Raw genomic sequence first — 21,444 nt, 5'->3', positions numbered from 1 at the left:
ATCTGCTGTATTCCTCCTGTCTATTTAATATTCACCCCGAGGCTGTGATGTGAGGCTGGAAGGTCCAAGATGCTCGGTGGGAGTATCCTGCCTTAATGCACCTGGAAACTTTGGCACCAGGCAAACAGCTGAGGAGAGAAAAAAAAACCTCACAGACCTGCAACTCCTAGGCAATCGTGCAAGAAGCTCCATATGCTCTGGTGCCTGCAGAAAGGGCTGTGTTTGGCATTGCATCAAAATTATTTCTCCCTCCTCGACAGCAAGTCTCCGTTTAACCACAAAACTACGTGACCATGAACTCTGCTTCTCCCCTATAAAGCCTGTCTGACAGGAGCCCAGGTAAACTGGGGGGGATATAAGGCTGTTAGCAGATTTTGAAGGGGACTGGAAGATGATAACATTATTTTTCACTATGATTTACATGCCACGGCTGCTTTTTGGTTGCGAAGAGCCCAGTTTGGTCCAGCTGTACCAGGCCAGGGTGATGTTGCAGAGGCAGAAACCTGACCAATGTTTGAACAGCTTCCTGATGTCCAAAGCTCCAACACAGCACCACAGGAAAGTGGTAGAAAGGTAGGACATCACAAACCTTAACAAAATGAGCCAGACCAGATATGACTTAAGCTTTGGGGCTGCCCCAGGAGCCTTTTGAAGAGCTTGGTGATTCAAATGTTGAATCACAGTAGCTCAGGCAAACGGAAACAAATCTTGGGACTTTGTAGCACTTCAACTGTTGATTTGGTACCTTGAACACCCCCCTTGAGTTGAGGAGGTTTTCCTAACTAGTAAAGATGCTAATTTTGAAAGGTTGCCCTCCTGTGTACCAGCAGCCAAGGCTGGTGAGACCCGTGCCTTTACCACAGAAAGGCACAAGGAAGGAGCACTGACCTCAGATTGCAAACCTGAACTGATGAAAAATGCAATGTTACAGGCCAAAACTTAAGTAAATGTAGGGAGCTGGCCATCAGCAGAGAGTTTTGAGTGATACAGATTTCCATTCCCTGAAGCTAGCAGCAGAAGGGGGCTGAACCAGGAAGGTGGATGCCTAAGCCATGCAGAAGGAGAGGTAGTAAGGGGAATTTTCTTTTTTTCCTGCAATTAGGGCTGCAATGGGTTGGGGAACCTTTTTGTCTTCCCTTTTGTATTCTTGAAGAGATGAGCAGATGCACAGCAGGGACAGCCTGACCAGAAGCAGGGAGGGAAGTTAGAAGCAAGATTAGAGGACTGGTTTGTCAGGAATCATTCCAGCAGAAATCTAAGGCCAAGCCATAGCTCCTGTTTTCAGTTTTCCCATCCTGGTTGCTGCCAGAGAGCAGTGGAGAGGCAGTGCTCCATGGACCAGACCCTGGAGCTGCACCCAGCCCTGCTCAGTGCCACCTACCGAGGAGGTAGCAGCAGTTCAATGTTGCAGAAGCTGTTATTCCCACCTCTGAAACTGTTAGTTAGACAGAGCAACAACAGTAATTCACTGGGGGATCCAGAGGAAAGACCCATCTGTCTCATTTTTTAGGATGATTAGGGAAGTATTTGACTTGGCCAGCATGGGAAATTACACGGCTGAGAGAACTGCAATTCTGAGGCTGGCAATAGTGTCCGGGGGGAACTCAGAAAAGGCAATGAACTGAAATTGTAGCCTCTCCTTCAGTGCCCAGAACAGAACCCATAGCTGGACACTGCCTGTGCACAGGTGAGGAAATCTGCTTGTTCCCAGAATGCTGAACAGTCTTATATGCTCAGCTCCTGACGTACCCTGAATCAGCCGTGCCTCCCTGCCTGCATCCCACTGCTCCCGGGTGTGTGCCTTTCCCTCATGCTGGGCTAAAATGCTCCCAGACGGTTTGCATCCTCATTTCTCTGTAAAAATGACTTAATTTTCTGTATTTACACCTTTTCCAGCCCATGAGTCGTTAGCAAATATTGGACAGTTTGAATCTCATATTGATTTCTTCACCTTTTCATGGAAGAGTTAGGTGTTGTCAAGTCAGATTCAATAATGAGAAGTGAATACTTTATATCATCAGCAGCAATCAACCATGTGTTGCAATCAAAGAAAGACATCAATGTGATCTATTTTAATTGTATTTATTTCCTGTAATTTTTTGTTCATCAAGTCCTTTCTCAGCTGTTTGACATTTTTGCCACAGATCAATTTCAAGCTGTAAATCAGTAACTGTATTAGCCTTACAAATACTTGGCTTTCCCAATTTGCCCTTTTAAGATATGGGCACGACTACATGTTCCTTCCAGTCTTCTGCAACTTCCTCAGCACTTCAGTGTTACTGGAAAGAATGGTGATTTAAAGAGCTCTTTGGCCACCTCTTAAATTCCATGAATATGCTGGCAGTTTCATGATGTTCAACCAGCATATATCACAGTGGGGATGCAGATTTTGCCATGGATGTTACCCTACTGTTCCCACATGGAGTGTTAGTGATGCCCATATCATGTTGATCGTGATCATGTTAACAGCTTAGTGCTGAAGCAACACAGGTAAAAACTCAAAAGACTCCATGGTGATGAGTCCTGCCCAACCAAAGCAGCTCAAATCACTACTTTGCAAAAATAACTGTGACACTTTGTCAGTAGTACCTCACTGCAGCAATCGCTGCAGTCATTAATTACCTTTGTCAGGTGAAATTCTTTTAATTGCCTGCAACTTCCTGGAAACTCCCACTTTCAGCTGCTGCTGACAGATTAAAGGACATATCTCCCAGCAGTGACTTGTTTGTTTGTTTAAGAAAAGTCTAGGGAAAAATAACAGGGCTGAAGCCATGCATGGCCCACCTCTGGTTGTGCAGGGTCAGTATGTGTCCTGGAGTCATCTGCCCAACTTAGAAGAATGGTAAGCAGGATGGGGATGAAGAAGGAACGTGGTCAGCCAACCTGTCATGTAATCCAAGGGTATTCTTTTGTGACCTTTTCTTCTTCCTAAAAAATAAAGGAAAACCAGTAGCAGACTACCTGAAGAGCTGCTGCTCCTTGAACCTTGGCAACATGCGCTCAGCATTGCGAGGAGACGCTTGGCAGACAGCATTCAGCTTGCGCCCTCGTTGCCTGGGCTATCAAGCTCCCATACAGATGTTCATTGAACTGTCAGAGCATTGAGAGGGAAATAAATTGATTGTAAGTGGAAGAAGGTTACTTAAATATTTTCTGGAAGTATTATATAGCCATTAAATTGCAGAGGAAACTCAATAATAATGGGTAATAATGTTCTTCCAAGGAATTAAATAGAAGCCCAATTTATAATACTGCTCGGCATTCAAACTAGAGTATTCCACCCTCCTGGTACATGATAAACATTTACTAATTAATCCTCACAAAGCCTCAATGAGGCATATCTCTTCACGCTACTGATTCTTTTTTATAAGTGGGAACAAGAAGGTGCATGATACATCCTTTGAAGCTGGGGTCATGTATGTCTTCAAACATGATTTGGACCTCTGGGAGCCGACTTGGCATCTGTGTTTGAATACTGAGAGGCTTGTAAAAAGCCTCAGAGCCAGGGTGAGAAGTCAAGATCTCTTTGTGCCCCTTTGCTGTGCTTGGACCATCACAGTGTATTTCAACATGATTCTTCATCACAGTCTCTAGGATACTGATGTTTTCCCTGCATGAACATATTACATTGCAGGAATTGTATTTAGAAGAAAAGCCAGTGTTCGTAAGTCTCAAGTAAGAGCTGTAGGAATTGTCCCATAACCGAGCTGTTGATTACATTGAGATTCAAAGGAACAAAACTTACGACCAATTGGAAGCTGTTATTTGCAGAAGATCAATATAGATTGTATGAGCCGTGAGTTGTCACATAAATGTGGATGTAATTTACACAGTGACGTTGGACTATCCATGACTACAGACATGTTAGAATTATCCTAGTCATCATCTTAAAATTCTCTTATTGCCAATTCAGGCACGGCATGAATAAACACAGGGTGCAATGAAAGGGAGCTTCATCCCAGCATCGAGATGCAGCAAAAGTGGGGATATTTCCCAGTGATTTAATTTTTGTCTGCTTACATAGGATACTAATTTGAGTTTGCAGTTGATTGCACAGACTGCAAAGAACCCACACAACACAACAGAGAATCTGCAATACTCATCAAAGAGCAAACAGAAACAGAGCTGGTCACAGCCAGGACTGACACAGAGTGGTGTAGATGTGATGCTATGTGTTAAAAGAGTGAACTAAAGTTCAATTTACCAGTTAGTCCTTGCTTTAGCATTTAAAGTACTGCTGTGGTCACCTAACAAGTAGTTTCCTACTTTTAGGTACAATCAAGCTTAGATAACTTCTTGCTTGGATGAGGAAGAATTTTTTCCAACTTTTTCTTGGCTAAACAATCTTTGACAGAACAAAAGCAATAAGTTCCCAAAAAGAACAACTCTGCATTGATGATGGACTGTCCAGAGAAAGCAATGCAACTTTACACCCTCAGTGAAACAAAAAATGGGCTTAAGAGTTTACTGCAATTTTTGACACATCAGAGATGTCACTAATAACACTTTAAAACAGGTAAGAAAGAAAGAAAATGCGCTTTATGAGCTATAGAGAAATTGGTCTATAGTTAGTGCAGATCAGAGACTTTTTCAGGGGAGTTAGGAAATTGCTCCCATTCTCTCCATCTCCTTGAATTAATTAACATTAAAACTCCGCTTTTACGGGACAAGACACGCTAGACAAAATTATGGTTTGCTTGAAATCACTGAGAATTTGTCCACTGCTTTCAACAGGGGTAGGGTTTTACCTAATACTTCTAACAGACTTTTATAAGAGAGCATTGAAAAAGATCTCAGGGGCCATTCCATTTCTCCACTTGCTGCAAGGCAGGATCAGCTACATTGACATCAGTCCTGATGGATGTTGGTCCAACTGGTCCTGAAAGCGTTGCAACACTTGATAGCACCTTGAACTCTGCTTCTATTTGCACCTGTCCCGAGGTATAGAAAGGAAAAGGACTTATTTTTCACCGGTTTAAAGGAGCAGTGATAATTTTAACATCTGACGTCTCACGATCTATTAATGATAGGACATAATCCTACTCACCCCTATGGAGCTTTCCCATGATTTTTTGTTATTTTTCCCTTTTATCTCCTCTTCTTGAGATATCTGACAAGAAATCTTGTTGTTCTGGTTCCCATCTTGTCTTTTTCTCCACCATTGGACTTCTAGTCTGATTTCAGTAGCTGTCCCATAAGAACCAACAGTTAAAACTAATGCTTTTGTTTATCTGAAGGCTTGTCAGTCTTCCAGCAGTGCAGCGTAAAGTGTATAATTTTAATTCTAGGAGTGAAATGCCAACTCCTATCATATATTGGCAATGTGGAAAGGCAGGGAGGCAACAAAGCAATAACGACCAGGCAGGACTGGAGCCTTAGGGCAGAGGGAAAAAAGAAAGAGTGGGCAAAAGAAGAAATCTTTAAGTCTGGCCCTCTCAGCAGAGAACCTCCGTAGTTTGCTTATAATGTTTCCAGAATGAAACATCTCCAGTCATTAACTGCCCTTTGCCTGCAATTCAGTGTTCACAGAAACAAAGTGGGGTCTTTGCTTTGGTTCTGAGATGACCTGAATCAAACTTGGAAATAATAAACCACAGATTCTTGTTGACAGTCAATTTGAAATACACCCCTTGCATCCCCTGCAACTACAGGAAACCTGCCCACAGCTGCTCAAAATACATTTGTGGTTTAGAAACAGGCACAAAGATTAACATTTACAGCTGGTATTTCTGAAAGTAAAGGTCTGAGGCAGATGCTCACGTGCAGCAGTCTGAGACCAAGCGGTGGATTTTCTACGCATTCTCTCTCACTCCAAGGTACACCATGATTCAAACTTTCATAATAAATTACTTTAAAAAACAAAAATAAAACACGGAATCCAATAGCAAATAGCACAATTTGTTGTGGCTAAAGCATGTAAGAAAAGGCTCTGTACTTGGAGTCTACTCTTAACCCTTACTGGGTCTTTTATTCCCCAAATACAAACACTTTACCATCTCTACCAGCAGAAGAAAAGACAAATAACCTTTTGAACCAAGCCATAAAATACCTAGTTTCTTACAGAATCACAAAATCTCCTGACATTAAAGAGTTCCAGCTTTGCACACAGGACAAAGTTGATCAATGCAGCAGTGGTCAAGACAGTTTCAAATTAGACTCTGCCAAAAGACTCCTCTGCACCATTGCTGTCACTGAATAGAACATCGGTAGGAAGGCAGGAGGAAAGCAGTGGGTCACTGGAGGAAGAATGCTGTGCTGATGAACAGAGAAACCCTTACATGCTTAAGAAAAATAGTAACTGACTTAGCATCTGGGATGGAGATTCTGAGTAGGAACTCATGGAAATGCTTCTTTAGCATCCCCTTGGTATCTGTGGCTTTGAACTTCCTCAAGAGTTTGGTAGATCCATTGAGAGGTGCAACCAACTTTCTGGGGCAGCAGGAAAGTTTTTTTCTGCTCAGTGCTGTCTAAAGAACAGGTTCCTGAAGGCATTGTTGTAGTTTTTGTTGAAAGCAGTGTAGATGAGTGGATTAAAAAAGGAATTTGAGTAGCCTAGCCATAAAAATATACTCTTCCAAATGGGTGGGATGTCGCATGAGCAGAGGGGGTTGATGAGCTCTGTGATGAAGAAGGGGATCCAGCAGAGCACAAAGACCCCGATAAGGATGCCCACCATGAGGGCAGCTTTCTTTTCCTTCTGCTCTCTCCACGTGTCTCCATCCGTCTGGAATGTAACAGTGGCGTGACGGACAGTGAAGATCATCTGTGGCTGCTGGGCAGCTTCTTGTACCTGCCAAACACAAACACAAGTTGCACCATATGTGTCTCAGTCAGCTGATCCCACACAGTAGGTACACGACCAAACCACGCAAGTGACGTCCAGAGCTCACAGGGAAACACCAGACATCTACATCACGCTCTAATGGAGGGGAGAGTCATCTTTGGGGTAATGGAGGCTATTTTTAAGTGAAGTGAGAAACTAAAGAGAGTAGAGATATATGGTCACATGAAATTGCTCACACAGCATTGCAATAAGATTGTTTTCCCATTTACAATCAGATCAATAGAACAGTCGTGCACCTACATTCCTGGCTCTGAAGTCTCCTTGCTTTCTCTGAACCCATTTTATTTAAGTCATAGAATCATAGAATGGTAGGAATTGTAAGGGACCTCTAGAGATCATCCAATCCAAACCCCCCTGCTAAAGTAGGTTCACGTCGATCAGGTCACACAGGAACACATCCAGGCAGGTTTTGAAAGCCTCCAGAGAAAGATTTCACATCCTCTCTGGGCAGCCTGTGCCAGGGCTTCCTCACCTTCACAGGAAAGAAGTTTTTGTGTTCCACCTTAAAAATGCCACCCCATCCTCTTGACATACACTTGTAAAATACTTGTATTAATGAGGTCCCCCTTCAGCCTTCTCTAGGCTAAACAGTTCCAGGTCCCGCAGCCTTTCCTCACGGGAAAGATGTTCCAAAGTCAAAGTAGGAGAGGAAAGAATATGAGCACACGTTTTCATCTTCCTCCAAAAAGTCTTTACAGTGCACAGTCACAATGCCTGAGATGCACTGACATAATACAGCCCTGGTTAGGAAGGATTTACAAGGATGTTCTGCACGTGCACCTCCCACACGTGTAAATGCACAGTCTCCCCAAAGCCCCAGCTGTTTGCCAGGTTATGGTCCGTAGAGGAGACAGGAACCCATCCCTTCACACCCCCACACTCCTCCCCATGGGAGGATGGGTGACCCCTTACTCACACTGGCAAGCACTGATTCTGTATTCCACGGGGGATGTCTGTGAGTCACTGCACGCCCACGTGGTGCTCAGGTTCACAATCTGGCCCAACATTGTTTTAGCTACACCTTGTGTGTTCACAGCTGGGGACTTGGAAGGAGTCAAAAGACTGGGCTTGCAAGCTTTGCAGTCAACTTTCCATTGAAAGCTGCCAGAATCCACAGGGCTTTGGTGGGATGCTATCTGCTTGCACGCTTTAGCTCTAAGTGTTCCCCACTGCTGCAAGGGCTTGGCTGCTACCGGCAGTTGACCAGAGCAAAATATAATGCAGCTGACCTACCTCCAGGGCTTCTGGTGTAATGGGAGTGATGGAGTTGCTCTTCCGAGACCCAATTCGAAACTTGGCAGCCTTGTAGATCTTCCAGTACACAAAGAGCACTACACAGAGGGGCAGGAAGAAGGCGCCAAAAGTGGAGAAGATGGTGTAAGAAGGCTCTTGGCTGACTTGGCACTCCTCATTGTCCTCTGAGTAAGTCTCTCCCCAGCCAAAGAGCAGCGGGGCCAAGGAGATGAAGGCAGAAAGTGCCCAGGTGAGAGCAATCATGATGTTGGAGATGCGGCGCCGGGTGCGGAGCGTGTACTCCAGGTGGCGGGTGATGGACCAGTAGCGGTCGAGGGCAATGGCGGTGACATTCCAGATGCTGGCAGTGCAGCACAGCACATCAAAGGAGATCCACACCTGGCAGAGCGAGCGGCCCAGCCGCCACCGCCTCCCGGACAACTCATGCACCAGGCTGAGGGGCATGACCAGGGCCGCCACCATCACGTCAGAGACAGCCATGGAGGCCACCAGGTTGTGGGGCACCCGATGGAAAGTGCGCACCCGGAGGATAGTGGCCAGGACTAGCCCGTTCCAGAGGAAGGTGGCCACCACCAGCATGGCTAACAAGGTGAGGACCAGTACGCTGAAGACCGAGAGATGCGCACGGCCACTCTCCGGGCTGGCGGAGGACACGCTCCGGTTGCCGGCTTCTGGCGTCGTATCGTCGAAGCAGCTGAGGTTGAGCGGACGCTCCATGCCAGGGGCTCCGAGGGTCCTGGGCTCCTCCGGGCGAGGCGGCGGTGCTCGGCGCTGTGCACTTCCCCGGGGGAGGAGGTGGGGAGCGCCGCTCTACCGCGGGAGCGGACGGTCCCGGACCGCTCCGAGCGGCGCCGGCCGCGGCGGCTCCGCGCTGCCCGCCGCCGGGGTCTTCATTCCCGGGAGAAAGAGCCCTGCGTCAGCCGCCGGCTGACGGCAGCCCCCGGCCCGCCCCGGCGGCGGGAGGCGGTGGCTCCACGGGCGCGGCGGGGTGCGCGGCTGCGGGGCGGCGCGGGCTGCGGGAGCGGCGGTGTCTGCGGAGGAGGCGGCTGTCTGGCGGGGCTCGGGGCGGGCAGGTGAGTGTGTGTGTGTGTGTGCGATGTGTGCGCCGTGTGTGTGTTCGCCCCTCTCCGCGCCGTACGCGGGTGCAGGGTGAGCTGCCTTCCGTGGGGAGCGGCTCGGTGGTTAGTTCGTGCTTAGTCATTTTAGTGCGCGGATGGTCCCTCGGAACCGGCGCCGGTCGAAGCGGGTTGAAGGCAGAGCGGGCAGCCCCTGCCCCTACCCTTCCCCTACCCACACCGTGGGGGTGCAGCCCTGGCTTTGTCTGCGCTGCTCGGAGTGACATCTCCTCCGTGGGGTGTATTCCCTATTAGGTGCAGGAAAGTTCGTCTCCCTTTTGACATTGCACCTGGGCTCTCCAAAAAATGTGCTAGCGAGATGTCTTGGGTATTTTATAGCTTCTATGTATGCTCGAGCCTATGTCCAGCAAACCCGTTGGTAATCCTGGTTATTCTGTGCAGGGGGTGATGAGGCAGGGGATTATTTCTTTGAGAACTTCTGCTCTGGCATTTCCTAACTTGATACCAATTGACAGGCCTTTTATTAGCAATAATCTCTCACTTGGCTGTTGTTATCAATTGTCAGAAACGTTTCATTAACTGATAATGAACTGTTTGAGCATTTCACCTGGTTCTTCTCACCCTCTGTGATGAGAGGTGAGACTGTGGGCCTTGCTGTGGAAGGCAGGATTTCAGCCCATGGAGCGGGTTTGCCCGTGCAGCAGCTGTGTGCAATGATGCCAGGCAGCTCCAGCCCCAGAGTCTTGGGCAGCACTCAGGCAGGGCTGTGCTGGTGTTGGCACCTGGCTCTTCCAGACTGCCCAGGACGTCCAGAGAGCTTTTGGGTCGGAGCTGACAGATGATGTGAGAGGCCATTGGGCACTCACATGGGGTTCGCAGTATGTGTCTCTGGGAGGGGAGAAGCAGGAAGGGCATCAGTATTAATATAATGATAATAATCAGCAACAATGGCCCTTGCTGGTAGACTGCACTTTCAGAGTTGGGGGAGAAAACACAAACTAAATAAATATTCAGGGCAGTGCCCAATGCACAGTGTGCTCATGAGGTACAGAAGGTAAACCCACACTGATGCTTTCTGTACTCTCCTTGGAAACTCTCTGGACTTTTTAATGAAAAACAGAAAAGTAACAATAACAAGGGCTAAAGAAACAAGATGTTTTCTAATGCTGCTGGTTGTTTCTCTGTGTTACCAAGTTAAACACAAGGCAGCATATCCAAAACAGGCCTAGGACCTTGTTTTGGCGGGACAAGAATTTCCCCATTTGGACTCATATTGTTCTGTGATATTCATCCTTAGAACCAGAGAACAGGACCTGGTCTGTTGTAGTTCCTAGAACAGGTGTGGCCCTAGGGACTAGAACATGATTTTGGAAATACAGTACCATCTTTTTTGGCGGGAGATGTGATTGTCATATTTTTATATGCATGAATACTGACAATTTTGGAATGGGTAGTGTTTTTACTTACAATTGCAACGACAAATGGAGTTTGCAGGCTTTCAGAAAGCCTCTTGATTTAAAATTCCTGGTTTGTGAGGTGCCAAACATCCTTGACTGTCATTCAGTTGATCAAAACACTTAACAACTGCTAGGACTGAGAGCTTCTTGTTGCACGGGCCCTTCCCAGAAAAGCCTATGAAGCCCAGAATTAACAAAATCAACCACAAATTATGGAATATGTGCTCCTGAAAAGATATTACTATTTTTTGCTTCAGACAAAAATTACATTTCAAGGGAAATGGAAATAAAATGTATTAAATCTGAAGATGTAAAACTAGATTATATCCTAATGAATAATTATGACTACTTTCATTATCTTACTTACTGGACTGTTAAAAAACTGTAGTAGCAGATTCTGGAGTGGAATGGGTTGGTTGAGTACTAATTGCAAATAGAAAATGTAGATTCATATATATATATGGCATATATGGAAATACAAAGGTCTGCACTCGGGATGGAAAAACTCTATACAGCATTACAGGCTGAGGACTGACTGTGTAGATAACATTTTGCAGAAGAGAATCTGGGTGACCTGGCCTATATGAGCAAGTGTGTGGGCATCAGGCTGAAAAATGTAATTATTTCCCACTGCTCAACAAACCTTGGAAGTTTATGTCCACTTTGAGGTTCCTCAGTGCAAGACACTGAACATACTGGAGGAAGTCCAGTGGCAGGTGATCAAGATGATGAGCAGACTGGCCTATGATGTATAAAGAGAGGGAGAAATGAGTTTATCACTTAAAAAAAAGGTAAGGGGGAAAATTTTACAGCAGTCTCCAGGTACCTCAGGGCAGAGTGTAGGCAAACTCTTCTTTGAGGTGCACAGCAATAGGACAAGATGAAATGAACACAAGTGTACAACATCAGATATTCCAATTAGGAAACTGGGAAAGAATTATTCACCCGGAGGGTGTTCAGTGCTTGAAATGGGTCCAAAGATGCTGTGAAATCTCCATTCTTGATGATGTTCAAAATTATCTGGACAGCACGGTAATTAGCCTGATCCAAATTTGAAGTTGACTCATCTTTAATGGGGGTTGGACAAGGTGAACCCCAGAGCTCCCTTACAACCTAGATCATTCTGTGACTCTAAGTCTGCAGTCTTTAAACATGTTGGCTGGAGGCATCTGCAACTGCATGTTGTTATCTTTAAGGACAAAATGCTATTTAGTTTACATAAATTAGTATACACATTGATTTCCTCAGAATCATTGATATTTATAAAGTAGAGCAGAAGGCTGGGATCTGTAGTGAGTGGATAACGTTTGTGGAATGATCATTTCATGGAATTATGGAATGGTAGGGGTTGGAAGGGACCTTTAGAAATCATCCAGTCCAACCCCCCTGCAGAAGCAGGTTCACCTAGTCAGGTCACATAGGAACATGTCCAGGTGGCTCTTGGAGACCTCCAAGGAAGGAGACTCCACACCCTCCCTGGGCAGCCTGTGCCAGGGCTCCCTCACCTGAACAGTGAAATAGTTTTTTCTTATATTTAAGTGGAACTTTTTGTGTTCCAGCTTCATCCATTACCCCTTGCTGGCTACTATAGAAAAAAGGGATGTCCCAACCTCCTGACACCCACCATTTAGGTATTTGTAAATGTTAATAAGATCTCCCCTCAGTCTCCTCTTCTCCAGACTAAACAGCCCCAGTTCCTGTAGCCTTTCCTCATATGAAAGATGTTCCAGTCCCCTGATCATCTTGATGTCCCTGCGCTGGACTCTCCAGCAGTTCCCTGTCCCTCTTGAGCTGAGGAGCCCAGAACTGGACACAGGACTCCAGATGAGGCCTCACCAGGGCAGAGTAGAGGGGGAGAAGAACCTCCCTTGACCTGCTGGCCACACTCTTCTTGATGCGTCCCAGGATGCCATTGGCCTTCTTGGCCATGAGGGCACATTGCTGGCTCATATTTAGTTTATTATCAATCAGGACTCCCAGATCTCTCTGCAGAGCTTCTCTTCAGCAGTTTGACCCCCAGCCTGTACTGATGCAGGGGTTGTTCCTTCTGAGGTGCAGGACTCTGCACTTGTCCTTGTTGAACCTCATGAGGTTCCTCTCTGCCCAACTCTCAAGCCAGTCGAGATCCTGCTGAATGGCAGCACAGCCTTCTGGGGAATCAACCAGTCCTCCCAGTTTGGTGTCATCAGTGAACTTGCTGGGGGTACACTCTGTCCCCTCATCCATCCATCCATAGAGACATCTATGAAAGTCTCTGAGAAAGGGCTCTGCACTACAATGTCAGGGTTATCTCACATCCTCATGGATGGAGCCAGAGGAATTTAAAATGTCAGGCCTTCCTTGGATTTAGTAGGGTTCCCCCAGTACAGACATTCAATGCTGTGTGCTACTAAATAACATCTACTGGAGGTACCTTCCAGTTCGAAATGCATAGGGGATGGTTGGAGGTTAGGAGGGAATTCCCAGTGTAATCAGTGCCACTGCGTACGTGCACACCCAAGTAGTATCTGCCTTTGAGGACAGGATGAAAGGAATTTGAACCTGCTTGTAGCTTTTTTTGAACCTCTGCACTCAAAACGGGCAGGAAAGGGTGAGGAGATGGCTCAGGAGTTGGTTTTGCTGGGCATACTTAATGAATGAATGAGAATTTCAGTCTACAGGGTAGGTGGAGCTGCTAGGTTAAACAAGGATTAAAGGAACACATATACTTGCTGTATATATACACCAATAAATCTCTGTATATACACACCAACACTGAGAGCTCTGCTCAGTTGCCAGCCAGACTGCTCTGTAAGTGTGCATCTCCTCAAGGCAATTTGAAAAACTCAGAATCACTTAAATGTCATTTAATGTTCATCAACTCCAGCTGACACTGATTACATCCTTTTTGAACACACTTTTTTGAACCTTTCTGAACACACTTGCAGACCACCCACCCCTCTCCTACAACAACAAAACATTCAAACACACAGTTAAAATGTATACCCTCAGAGCCCGTCCACACTTCTGGTCTCACTCTTGGCTATCAAAACCAAGATCCTCAGAGCTGGCCAGTACTGTGATAGACTTTCACGGTGCCCCCACCTCTAGCGTGAATGTCCCATGGGGAGAGATGGGGAATGCTGAAACGGACCTCTTTGTGGATACATATCAGCTGTTAAGAAACTCCTATCTTTGTCTAATTCATCCAATAAGGAGGGAGAAAAGAGGATGTACAGGGTAATGGCTGTAGTTGGGAGGAAGACTGAGTGAATCACTCTCTTGCTGGTAGTCTGTGAGAGTGTGTACTTGAGGCATAGGCAATCAAGGTTCAAAGCACCCCAGACCATGCTACAGGCTTGAGTCATCATGTTTTGAATCCCATGTAAGCATTTTAATTGTCAAGCAGCTGGCTCTTCTGACAGATTTCTCTCAGGATTCTTCTGTTGGACCTCATTGATAATCATGTATTTGCTGGAGGATGGACTTAGCTGAGGTTTTCTGACATCCCAGCCAACAGATATATGGAGACAACGTTTCTCTCCCAGGAATGTGTAGTTACTTGCTACAAAGTGGAGTAATTGCTATTGACTGAGAAGTAGAGATTAATCCTGCCTTGTGTTAACAGGACACTTGCAGGACTGTAGGAGTACATCGGAGCAGGAACAAGGGGGACCTGAGTGCCCGACATCCCCAGAATGCCCCACGTCCCCAGAGTGTCCCAGTAACTGACCTGTTTGCCTAGGTCCTTTTGCTCCAGGTGCTTATGAGGAACTTTGAAAAGTTTTACTGTCTTGGCGCAGAAGTTAAAACAATGAGTTGACGTCTTGTTGGCTTTTTATTTCTATGGCTGGAAAACTTCTGATCTAGCTCTCATTTGGTTTAGGGCATGCAAGCTTTCCTTTAGGATTTGTCATCAATTGTGTGACTTTAGTGACATAACTAAAGTATTGTTTAATTCCGCAGTCAGAACAAAACAGAACACGAACAAAAGCTGTTCGACAGAACAGCTCGTTTGCCTATCCCTCTTGCCTTGAGCATAGTCCTCTCTTACGTAAAGTCCACGGTAAGTATCTCAGTCCTTATGTCTCTTGAATTTGGCCACAATCTATTACACAGAAAGCCTGCAGGGAGGATGGACTCTGGAACCTTGCCTTACTGTATATGTCTCAGTAAATGGATTGCCAGGAGCGTTTATCTGTCTTTTGCCCAACGTGAATTAACTGCTGCTGGAATTAAGCCCTTCATTCTTGCATAGCCAAAACCATGTTCATGATCAGAGGACCAGATGGAACCTGACTTAATAAAGTCTTAGGATGTCTCTGGAATCATTCACTGCTGCAGTTAAAGTTGCACTCTGTGTAAATAAATGCAATGTAAATAATCACGTTTTTCATACCTTAAGGGACAACATTAATCATTTGTGTAATTTCAGGGGAGTCAGCAGAGTTATAGTAGGTGCCGTATTGGCTTTTAGTTGAAGGTGCTTTGCAGTGAGTAGTTCTGACAGTAACGCAATAACTTGGAGCCAGCCTCATAAGGCATCCTCAGTATTCATTCATTACTCAGGTGGTAGCAAATACTTAACATATATATACACCACCACTGTGATCTTTACCTGAGGTTGATCCCTGAGGAGTAAGCCTTTCTGTGGACTCTGATGGCTTACATCAGAGTGAGTTGCTTACATACCCCAATGGAAAATTATCTGTATTTCTGATTAAACAACAACAACAACAACCACAACAGTTTAAAAATATCAAAATATATTATGCTTCTGGGAGCACACAGTATCCTGCAGTTCTGTCAATCACCTAGAGTAGCAAGCCTATAGAAAAATAATAAGAGGCTGTGTGGGAAGTCTAGGTAGCTTTATCTTAATACATGAGTATTGGCAATCAAAACTGCCAATGCAAACTATCAGGACTCTGCCAGGGAGACAGATGGCATGATGACAGCAAATGGGTAGGTCTCTAAAACTCAATTATCATTTCAGTTCAGACCTTTATTCCGTACGCCAGGTTGTGGAAGAGATTTGTTTATCTTGAGCTTTATGCATTTTGGCAGATAATATGCATAGGTGTGAAGCTATAGGGAAGGCTGTGATAGTGCTAGGCTGAACACAGGTGGTGGTGTATTGTCTTGTTTTCCAGGTTGCCTTTCTGCCTCCTTGCAGGTGGTAGGTTTCTGAACCTTTATTTACAATAATCCATCTGTAATCTGGAAATGTTCTGTCAGAACTCCAGGGGCAAAATATTTTAAGATCCATTGACCATAATCAGGAGAGAAATCACTCTGAACAGCTTTCCAGGCCAGCAGTTCTTCAACTTATTTTCTTATACTTCATTCCATCCCCATTCTGCTCCATTTGGCTCCTTGTTAGTGTGTTCCCATGCCCATGTCTTCCTTTGTTAGAGTACCTTCTCCCCAAACCACCACCAAACCACCCAAACTTCAGCATTCAAGATTGGATTTCTAATTGCAACAAATTGACAGTGTGTGCTAAAAGGAAACCACCGATGCCTGTCATCAAATGATATCTTCAGTAGGAGATTCTATTATCTTCTTCCACCTCAATAGCCTGTTATCTTTATATGCTGTTGGTTGCTGCCTTTTTCCCTGGAGTTTTCTGAACAGCCACATCTCTACCTGCCAAAGGAAGCATTGGCATAGCTGTGCATCTTTCTCAGCTGATGAGTGTCTCAGATTCATATTCACATGCTCCTTCCTTCCAGTTGTGGAATATTTTCCTCCCCCTGATTATATGGACTACCTGTATGTTTCCCTGCTCCTGCCTGCCCAGGTCACGCCGATCAGCAAAACTACTGTCAATTTAAGTACAGTAAATTCCCAGTATTTTCAATCTGTGCAACATGGCAGGTCATTAGAGAAAATGGGAAACCTGAAGAATTTCACTTATTTATATTTCATATCCCTGTTGCTATTGAAATGAGAGGCTCATACAAATGAGAGGAGTCATTTTGAATTTAGAACAAGTCAAGCAGTACGATATGACCACACGTTTTCTTTCTGCAACTGAGTCTGCCTCCATGCCCGTGTGAGAAAAGCATTTGCAGACATCTCCTGTAGGCTGACAAAAGGCTTGCCTCTTGATCACAAGCAAGACAGCAAACTTGTCCAGCTATGTGAACAGAGGCAGTTGTTTTCAAAAGACCCCAAACATAATTTCTCTCAGAGGATTTGGCAGTACCATGTTATAAATACTTTAGTTTGGTTCTTTCTACTGCAGCAGACACTTGATCAAGCAATGTCTTCTTGCTACTGCTATAAAATTCTCTGAACCTGTGGGATGAAAGTGATTGTATAAATATGTCTAAATGTCTCTCTGCTTTTTACAAGGATTTTTCTTAGTAGCTTAATTATTTTTCACAACCAGTATTCACTACTTTGAGAGCAAAATGTTGCCAGATCTTTCTTAATTGTCCAGATATGTACTTTATTTATTAAATAGCTGATTTTTCTTCTGTCTGCTGGTCAAGGTTGGTAGACTGTAATTCAGACGTGATGGCCCAGTGGTTTGAGAGCTGCAGCAGCTCAGCAGCACAGACATGATGGGTGACAGTGGGAATATACTTACACAAGAGCTGGTGGTGGGAAAACTGATCAGCAAGCACAGCTGAAGCCAGCATTCTGGAGTTGCCTGAGGTACGGCTGTGTGCTCACCCTTGCTGTGTCCCATGGTGAAGCCACCAGGCTCAGAGGAAACTGACAGCATCTGCCACCATCTCCTTTCTTTTTGGAGCTCTTCCTTCCACTTTTTCTTCAGGTGTCTCCAAGTATCATAGAATCATTTTGGTTGTAAATGACCTTTAAGATCATCAAGCCCAACCACTTACCTGACACTGCCAAGCCCACCACTAAACCACCACCTCAGCTACATGGCTTTGGAATATCCCTAGGTATGGGCACCACCTCCCTGGTCAGCCTGGACCAGCATTTAACAGCCCTCCCAGTGAAAAAGTTTGTCCTCATCTGCAATCTAAACCTCCGCTTGCACAACTTGAGGCAGTTTCCTCTTGTCCTATCACTTTTGTTACTGGGCAGAAGAGACCCTTCCCCATCTCACTACAACCTCCTGTCAGGTCCTGCTACTTGCCAGTAGTAAGTGATCATGTCATTCCTCAGGCTCTTTTTCTCCATGCTAAACACTACCAGCTCCCTCAGTCACTCCTCATAAGACTTGTTCTCCAGACCCTTTCCCAGCTGTATTTCCCAACTCTGGAAACACTCTAGAGTAGATGCAATATATAGTGTAATTCTTGTCCCTGCAGAGATTTTAATGTGTGACCTGAAAGGTAAGGGCTCTGTCTGGCCTTGTTAAAATGTTTGCTTCTGTAAGTTGGTTTTCTGTAGTTCCTTTTTCTACCTCTTCTGTGGTTACCTTCCACTTTCAGGTTTTGACTGTATCACAGTGAGTTTGAACTCAGCTGCTAAAGCAACAAAAAAGGTGACATCCCTATCAGAATTTCAACTTAAATTTAGTAAACGTCATCCATTTTGATACAACTGAACTATTCAGGGTCTCATAGAAGCATACTTTATAGGATATCTTCATTAAAGAAGATATTGTCCATATGCATAGAAGATGGCTCATGTACTACTTTAAAAGCTGAATCTCATTTTTGAAACAAAAGAAATTACTATATTTTCAATAGGACTCCTGATCTGACCTGATACATCACCAGAGCTTTCTGGACAGACTGTCAGTGTCCTTCTTTGTCCACACATTTCACCCTCTTCACTGCATGCTAATGCTTCTCCTTTCTTCTGTGCTTTGTGGAGCACGAGGATAGTTACCATGGTCAGCTTTTATAACATCACCACTAGCAGCTGACTTGGCAGTAGAGTTCCAAATGCAACTTTGTAACTGTGACCAAGATTTAGTAGAAAAATGAGGAAAAAAAAACCCACTTAACATTTTCATGTTTTAAAGCCTTTGATCCAACATTCTCACGTACGACGTCTCCTGTCCCTTAGCTTTGACTCCTAGCACTGTTCTCAGTCCTGCAGAGCTGCCCACACACACATGTATTCCCACACACACATGGTGCATGTTCTCCATTCCAAAGAGGTTTTCTTGCAGCTTTTCTCTTTTTATGACATCTGTGATTGGAAGGAACCATAAATCACAGTGTCCTTCCTCCAGATAATATCTCCTGCCCAATGAGAGGTATACCCCATTAAACAATACATTATGGCCTCAGATTAATGATGAGTGTTACAAAAGAGCACCATGGGTCATGGAGAACCATTGGTGGTTCATTAGAGTGCATCTTGCAGACAAGTACTGATAAACACCGAGCTGGACTATTTTACACAGGTGAGGTTTAGTGCAAGGGCTTGGGTTGCGTCAACAGAGTTAGCCATCAATATGCCTAGTGTTTATAACAAAAATCTATGGCAGCTGCTTTCAGTGAGCATCAGTGAAATAGGTGAGGAAACAGATTTCCTTAAGAAATCCATGGCTCTGGCTGCCTCTCTTCTATTCATTTCAAGGAGAATTATTGTTTTACAAGGTCATAAGTATTTTTATAAAACAAAAATCTCTAAAACATAGATGTAAATTCTCTGGATTGCTTGTTAAATCTCAAAAAGACATCCCTATCAGAATCAAGCTTTCTTTTCTTTATCTGAATAATAATACTCCTGTAGTAGCTTTTATATCCTTTATCCTTCAGAGTGAATAGAGACAGGGGTGAGCTTTTGGTCTTGCTCTACAAAACCAAGACCAAACAGTCTCCAAGGTATGTTCAGGAAGCAATCAAGTCAGCCTATTATAAGAAATTCACCCTCTGCAAATTGAGATGCCGTAAATAGTGACATACATGCTCCTGTTCTTGTCAGCTTAATGTCAAGATTTAGGTCCACCTCCCTGCATGGCTTTCTTCCTTCCCTTGCCCTTAGCTAGAACAGGAGTATGAGAGGGTATGTAACCTTTTGATATTTACCAACTGGATTATTTATGAATGTGTGAGTCAACTTGTGGTGTGTAGGAGAGCCGTGTGATAGCTAGGCTCTTCTGGAGAGGGCAGATCTTGTGTATCCTGGGATGGACCTAAATATTTGCACTGATTAGATTGCAGTTTGGTGCTTTTATCATTTTATCATTATGAGCACTGTATGAATCATAGCTTATAAGCATGTACATGGAACGCATAAGATGTGTAGAGCACTACAACTAGCTGGTATATAAGTCAGCCATTGGAATGTGCCCAGTGAGCCATTTTTTTATCTGGACTTATTTCAGGAACACATCCTCATTCATGACTTTTAATTTTTTTTTTTTTCCTTAATTTCAAGTATGTGCTTTAGTCCTATTAAAATGTGCAGAGCTTGAGGATATACTAAAAGCTGAGAATGTGATTTTGGAGCATTCCTGACTCAGAGACAAAGCTTCGGAAAATTGGTACAAAATATAGGAGGCAAAAAGCTGGGACTGTAGAGAAGTGTAACTATGGAAAAGTTCCCCCTTCCTTTCAGGAAAAAAAAAGAATATAAGTGTATCCAGCTCTCTGAGTGGAAGCAACACTAAGGAAAACACCACACTACACATTCAGAATGAATTAAATCAATTGATGGCTATCCAACCACAGAGAAAAATAATGTAATTGTAACTGTGAGCAGCAAAATGGTTCTGCCTAATAGTTAAACATCAGTAAGCACCACTGTGTCAAATAAAATGCAGATCTCATTATCTGTTTATGTGCATTGTGAGATAACTGTTCAAGTTGAAGAGTATAAAAATTTGATTTAATTCACTGACATTTTGAATACAAGAGGGTCAGGTTGGTCTTGTAACAAATAACAGCTTGGGGCATGTGGAAAGGAGTGTAATTGAAGATAAGGCTCTAGCAAGATGAGTGGAAAATGTAATAGAGTTCAAGGATACATTAAACAAATGTATCCTGGCCTTCACACTGTAATCACCTATGTCTGCCATAAGGCAAACAGGGAATGTAATTGACTCCCTGAAGGAATATCATTACAGCTCTGGTGCTTGCTGCCTCATGCCATGATTTCTTCCATTTGCAACACTGAGAATTCGGACTTGGCAAGTCCTGGGACCCTGAGGCTGCTCTCATTTATATAGGAAACTCAGTAAGCTCTAAATAAACTTAGAGATGTTTTCAGTGGCTTCTCTGAAGGTTAACCCTGCATTGGCAAGTGTCTACTACAGTGTCACAGATCCAAAATGACCAACGTTGGCATGAATATAGCAGAAGCCTTGTCCTTGGAAGACAGTCCTTTAAGCACATTTGAGAGCTAAAAAGTTCAGGCTCTAGTATCCCAAAGACAAAAGAGGCAGCTTGTTTGTGGTCTGGTGTGCTGGAGATGTTCAATGCAACCACATTTTCTTGCATGTGCTGTGGCAGTTGTCCCTTTTCCCCAATTCCTGGGCAGTTCCAACCATGTCTGACAGGGCTGCAGAGACATTAGGCATATATCAGAGATGAAAGACCTTACTTTAGACACTGAAGAAGCCACACTGTGAATTTAAACCTTATTTGGCCTCAGCCTGTTTACAGGGGAATTAGAACTTGAGACATAAATCAATCATAGGCTTTCTTGGTTCAGAGAAGTATTTGTTCATATTGTGGGAGCTTCAGCATATCACAGAGTATATCTTCCTGGTAACCAGAACATTTAGAGACATATACAACCTTTTCTTCCCTGAAAGCCTCCTGAAAGCAAAAAAACCCCAAGAGACAGAGCCAGGACTGGTCTGAGAGCACAAGCAGTATGCTTGCATTCATTCTGAGCTTAGCTCTAATTGGAGAAGTCTTGACAGTAAAACTTGTTTCTTTGAATCTCA

The 21,444-nt window shown here is 44.4% G+C and overlaps 1 protein-coding gene across 1 annotated transcript; it reads right to left on the bottom strand.

The window, feature by feature from the left end:
- Positions 1 to 6,457: 6,457 nt before the first annotated feature.
- Positions 6,458 to 8,815, bottom strand: HTR5A (5-hydroxytryptamine receptor 5A). The gene is made up of 2 exons (XM_010199427.2): positions 8,078 to 8,815; positions 6,458 to 6,790 (listed from the first exon to the last, which is right to left on the bottom strand). The coding sequence occupies exons 1-2, from the start codon at positions 8,813 to 8,815 to the stop codon at positions 6,458 to 6,460; spliced, it is 1,071 nt and encodes a 356-aa protein (XP_010197729.2).
- Positions 8,816 to 21,444: the final 12,629 nt, after the last annotated feature.

Source organism: Colius striatus, chromosome 5 (assembly GCF_028858725.1).
Source record: "Colius striatus isolate bColStr4 chromosome 5, bColStr4.1.hap1, whole genome shotgun sequence".
Classification (NCBI taxonomy): Eukaryota; Metazoa; Chordata; class Aves; order Coliiformes; family Coliidae; genus Colius; species Colius striatus.
This window is presented reverse-complemented; position numbering and strand designations above follow the sequence as displayed.

Coding starts and splice junctions, on each gene's coding strand:
- HTR5A (XM_010199427.2), bottom strand. CDS start 8,815: ATGGAGCGTCCGCTCAACCTCAGCTGCTTCGACGATACGACGCCAGAA. Junction 6,791..8,077: donor TTACACCAGAAGCCCTGGAG/GTAGGTCAGCTG, acceptor TGTGTTTGGCAG/GTACAAGAAGCTGCCCAGCA.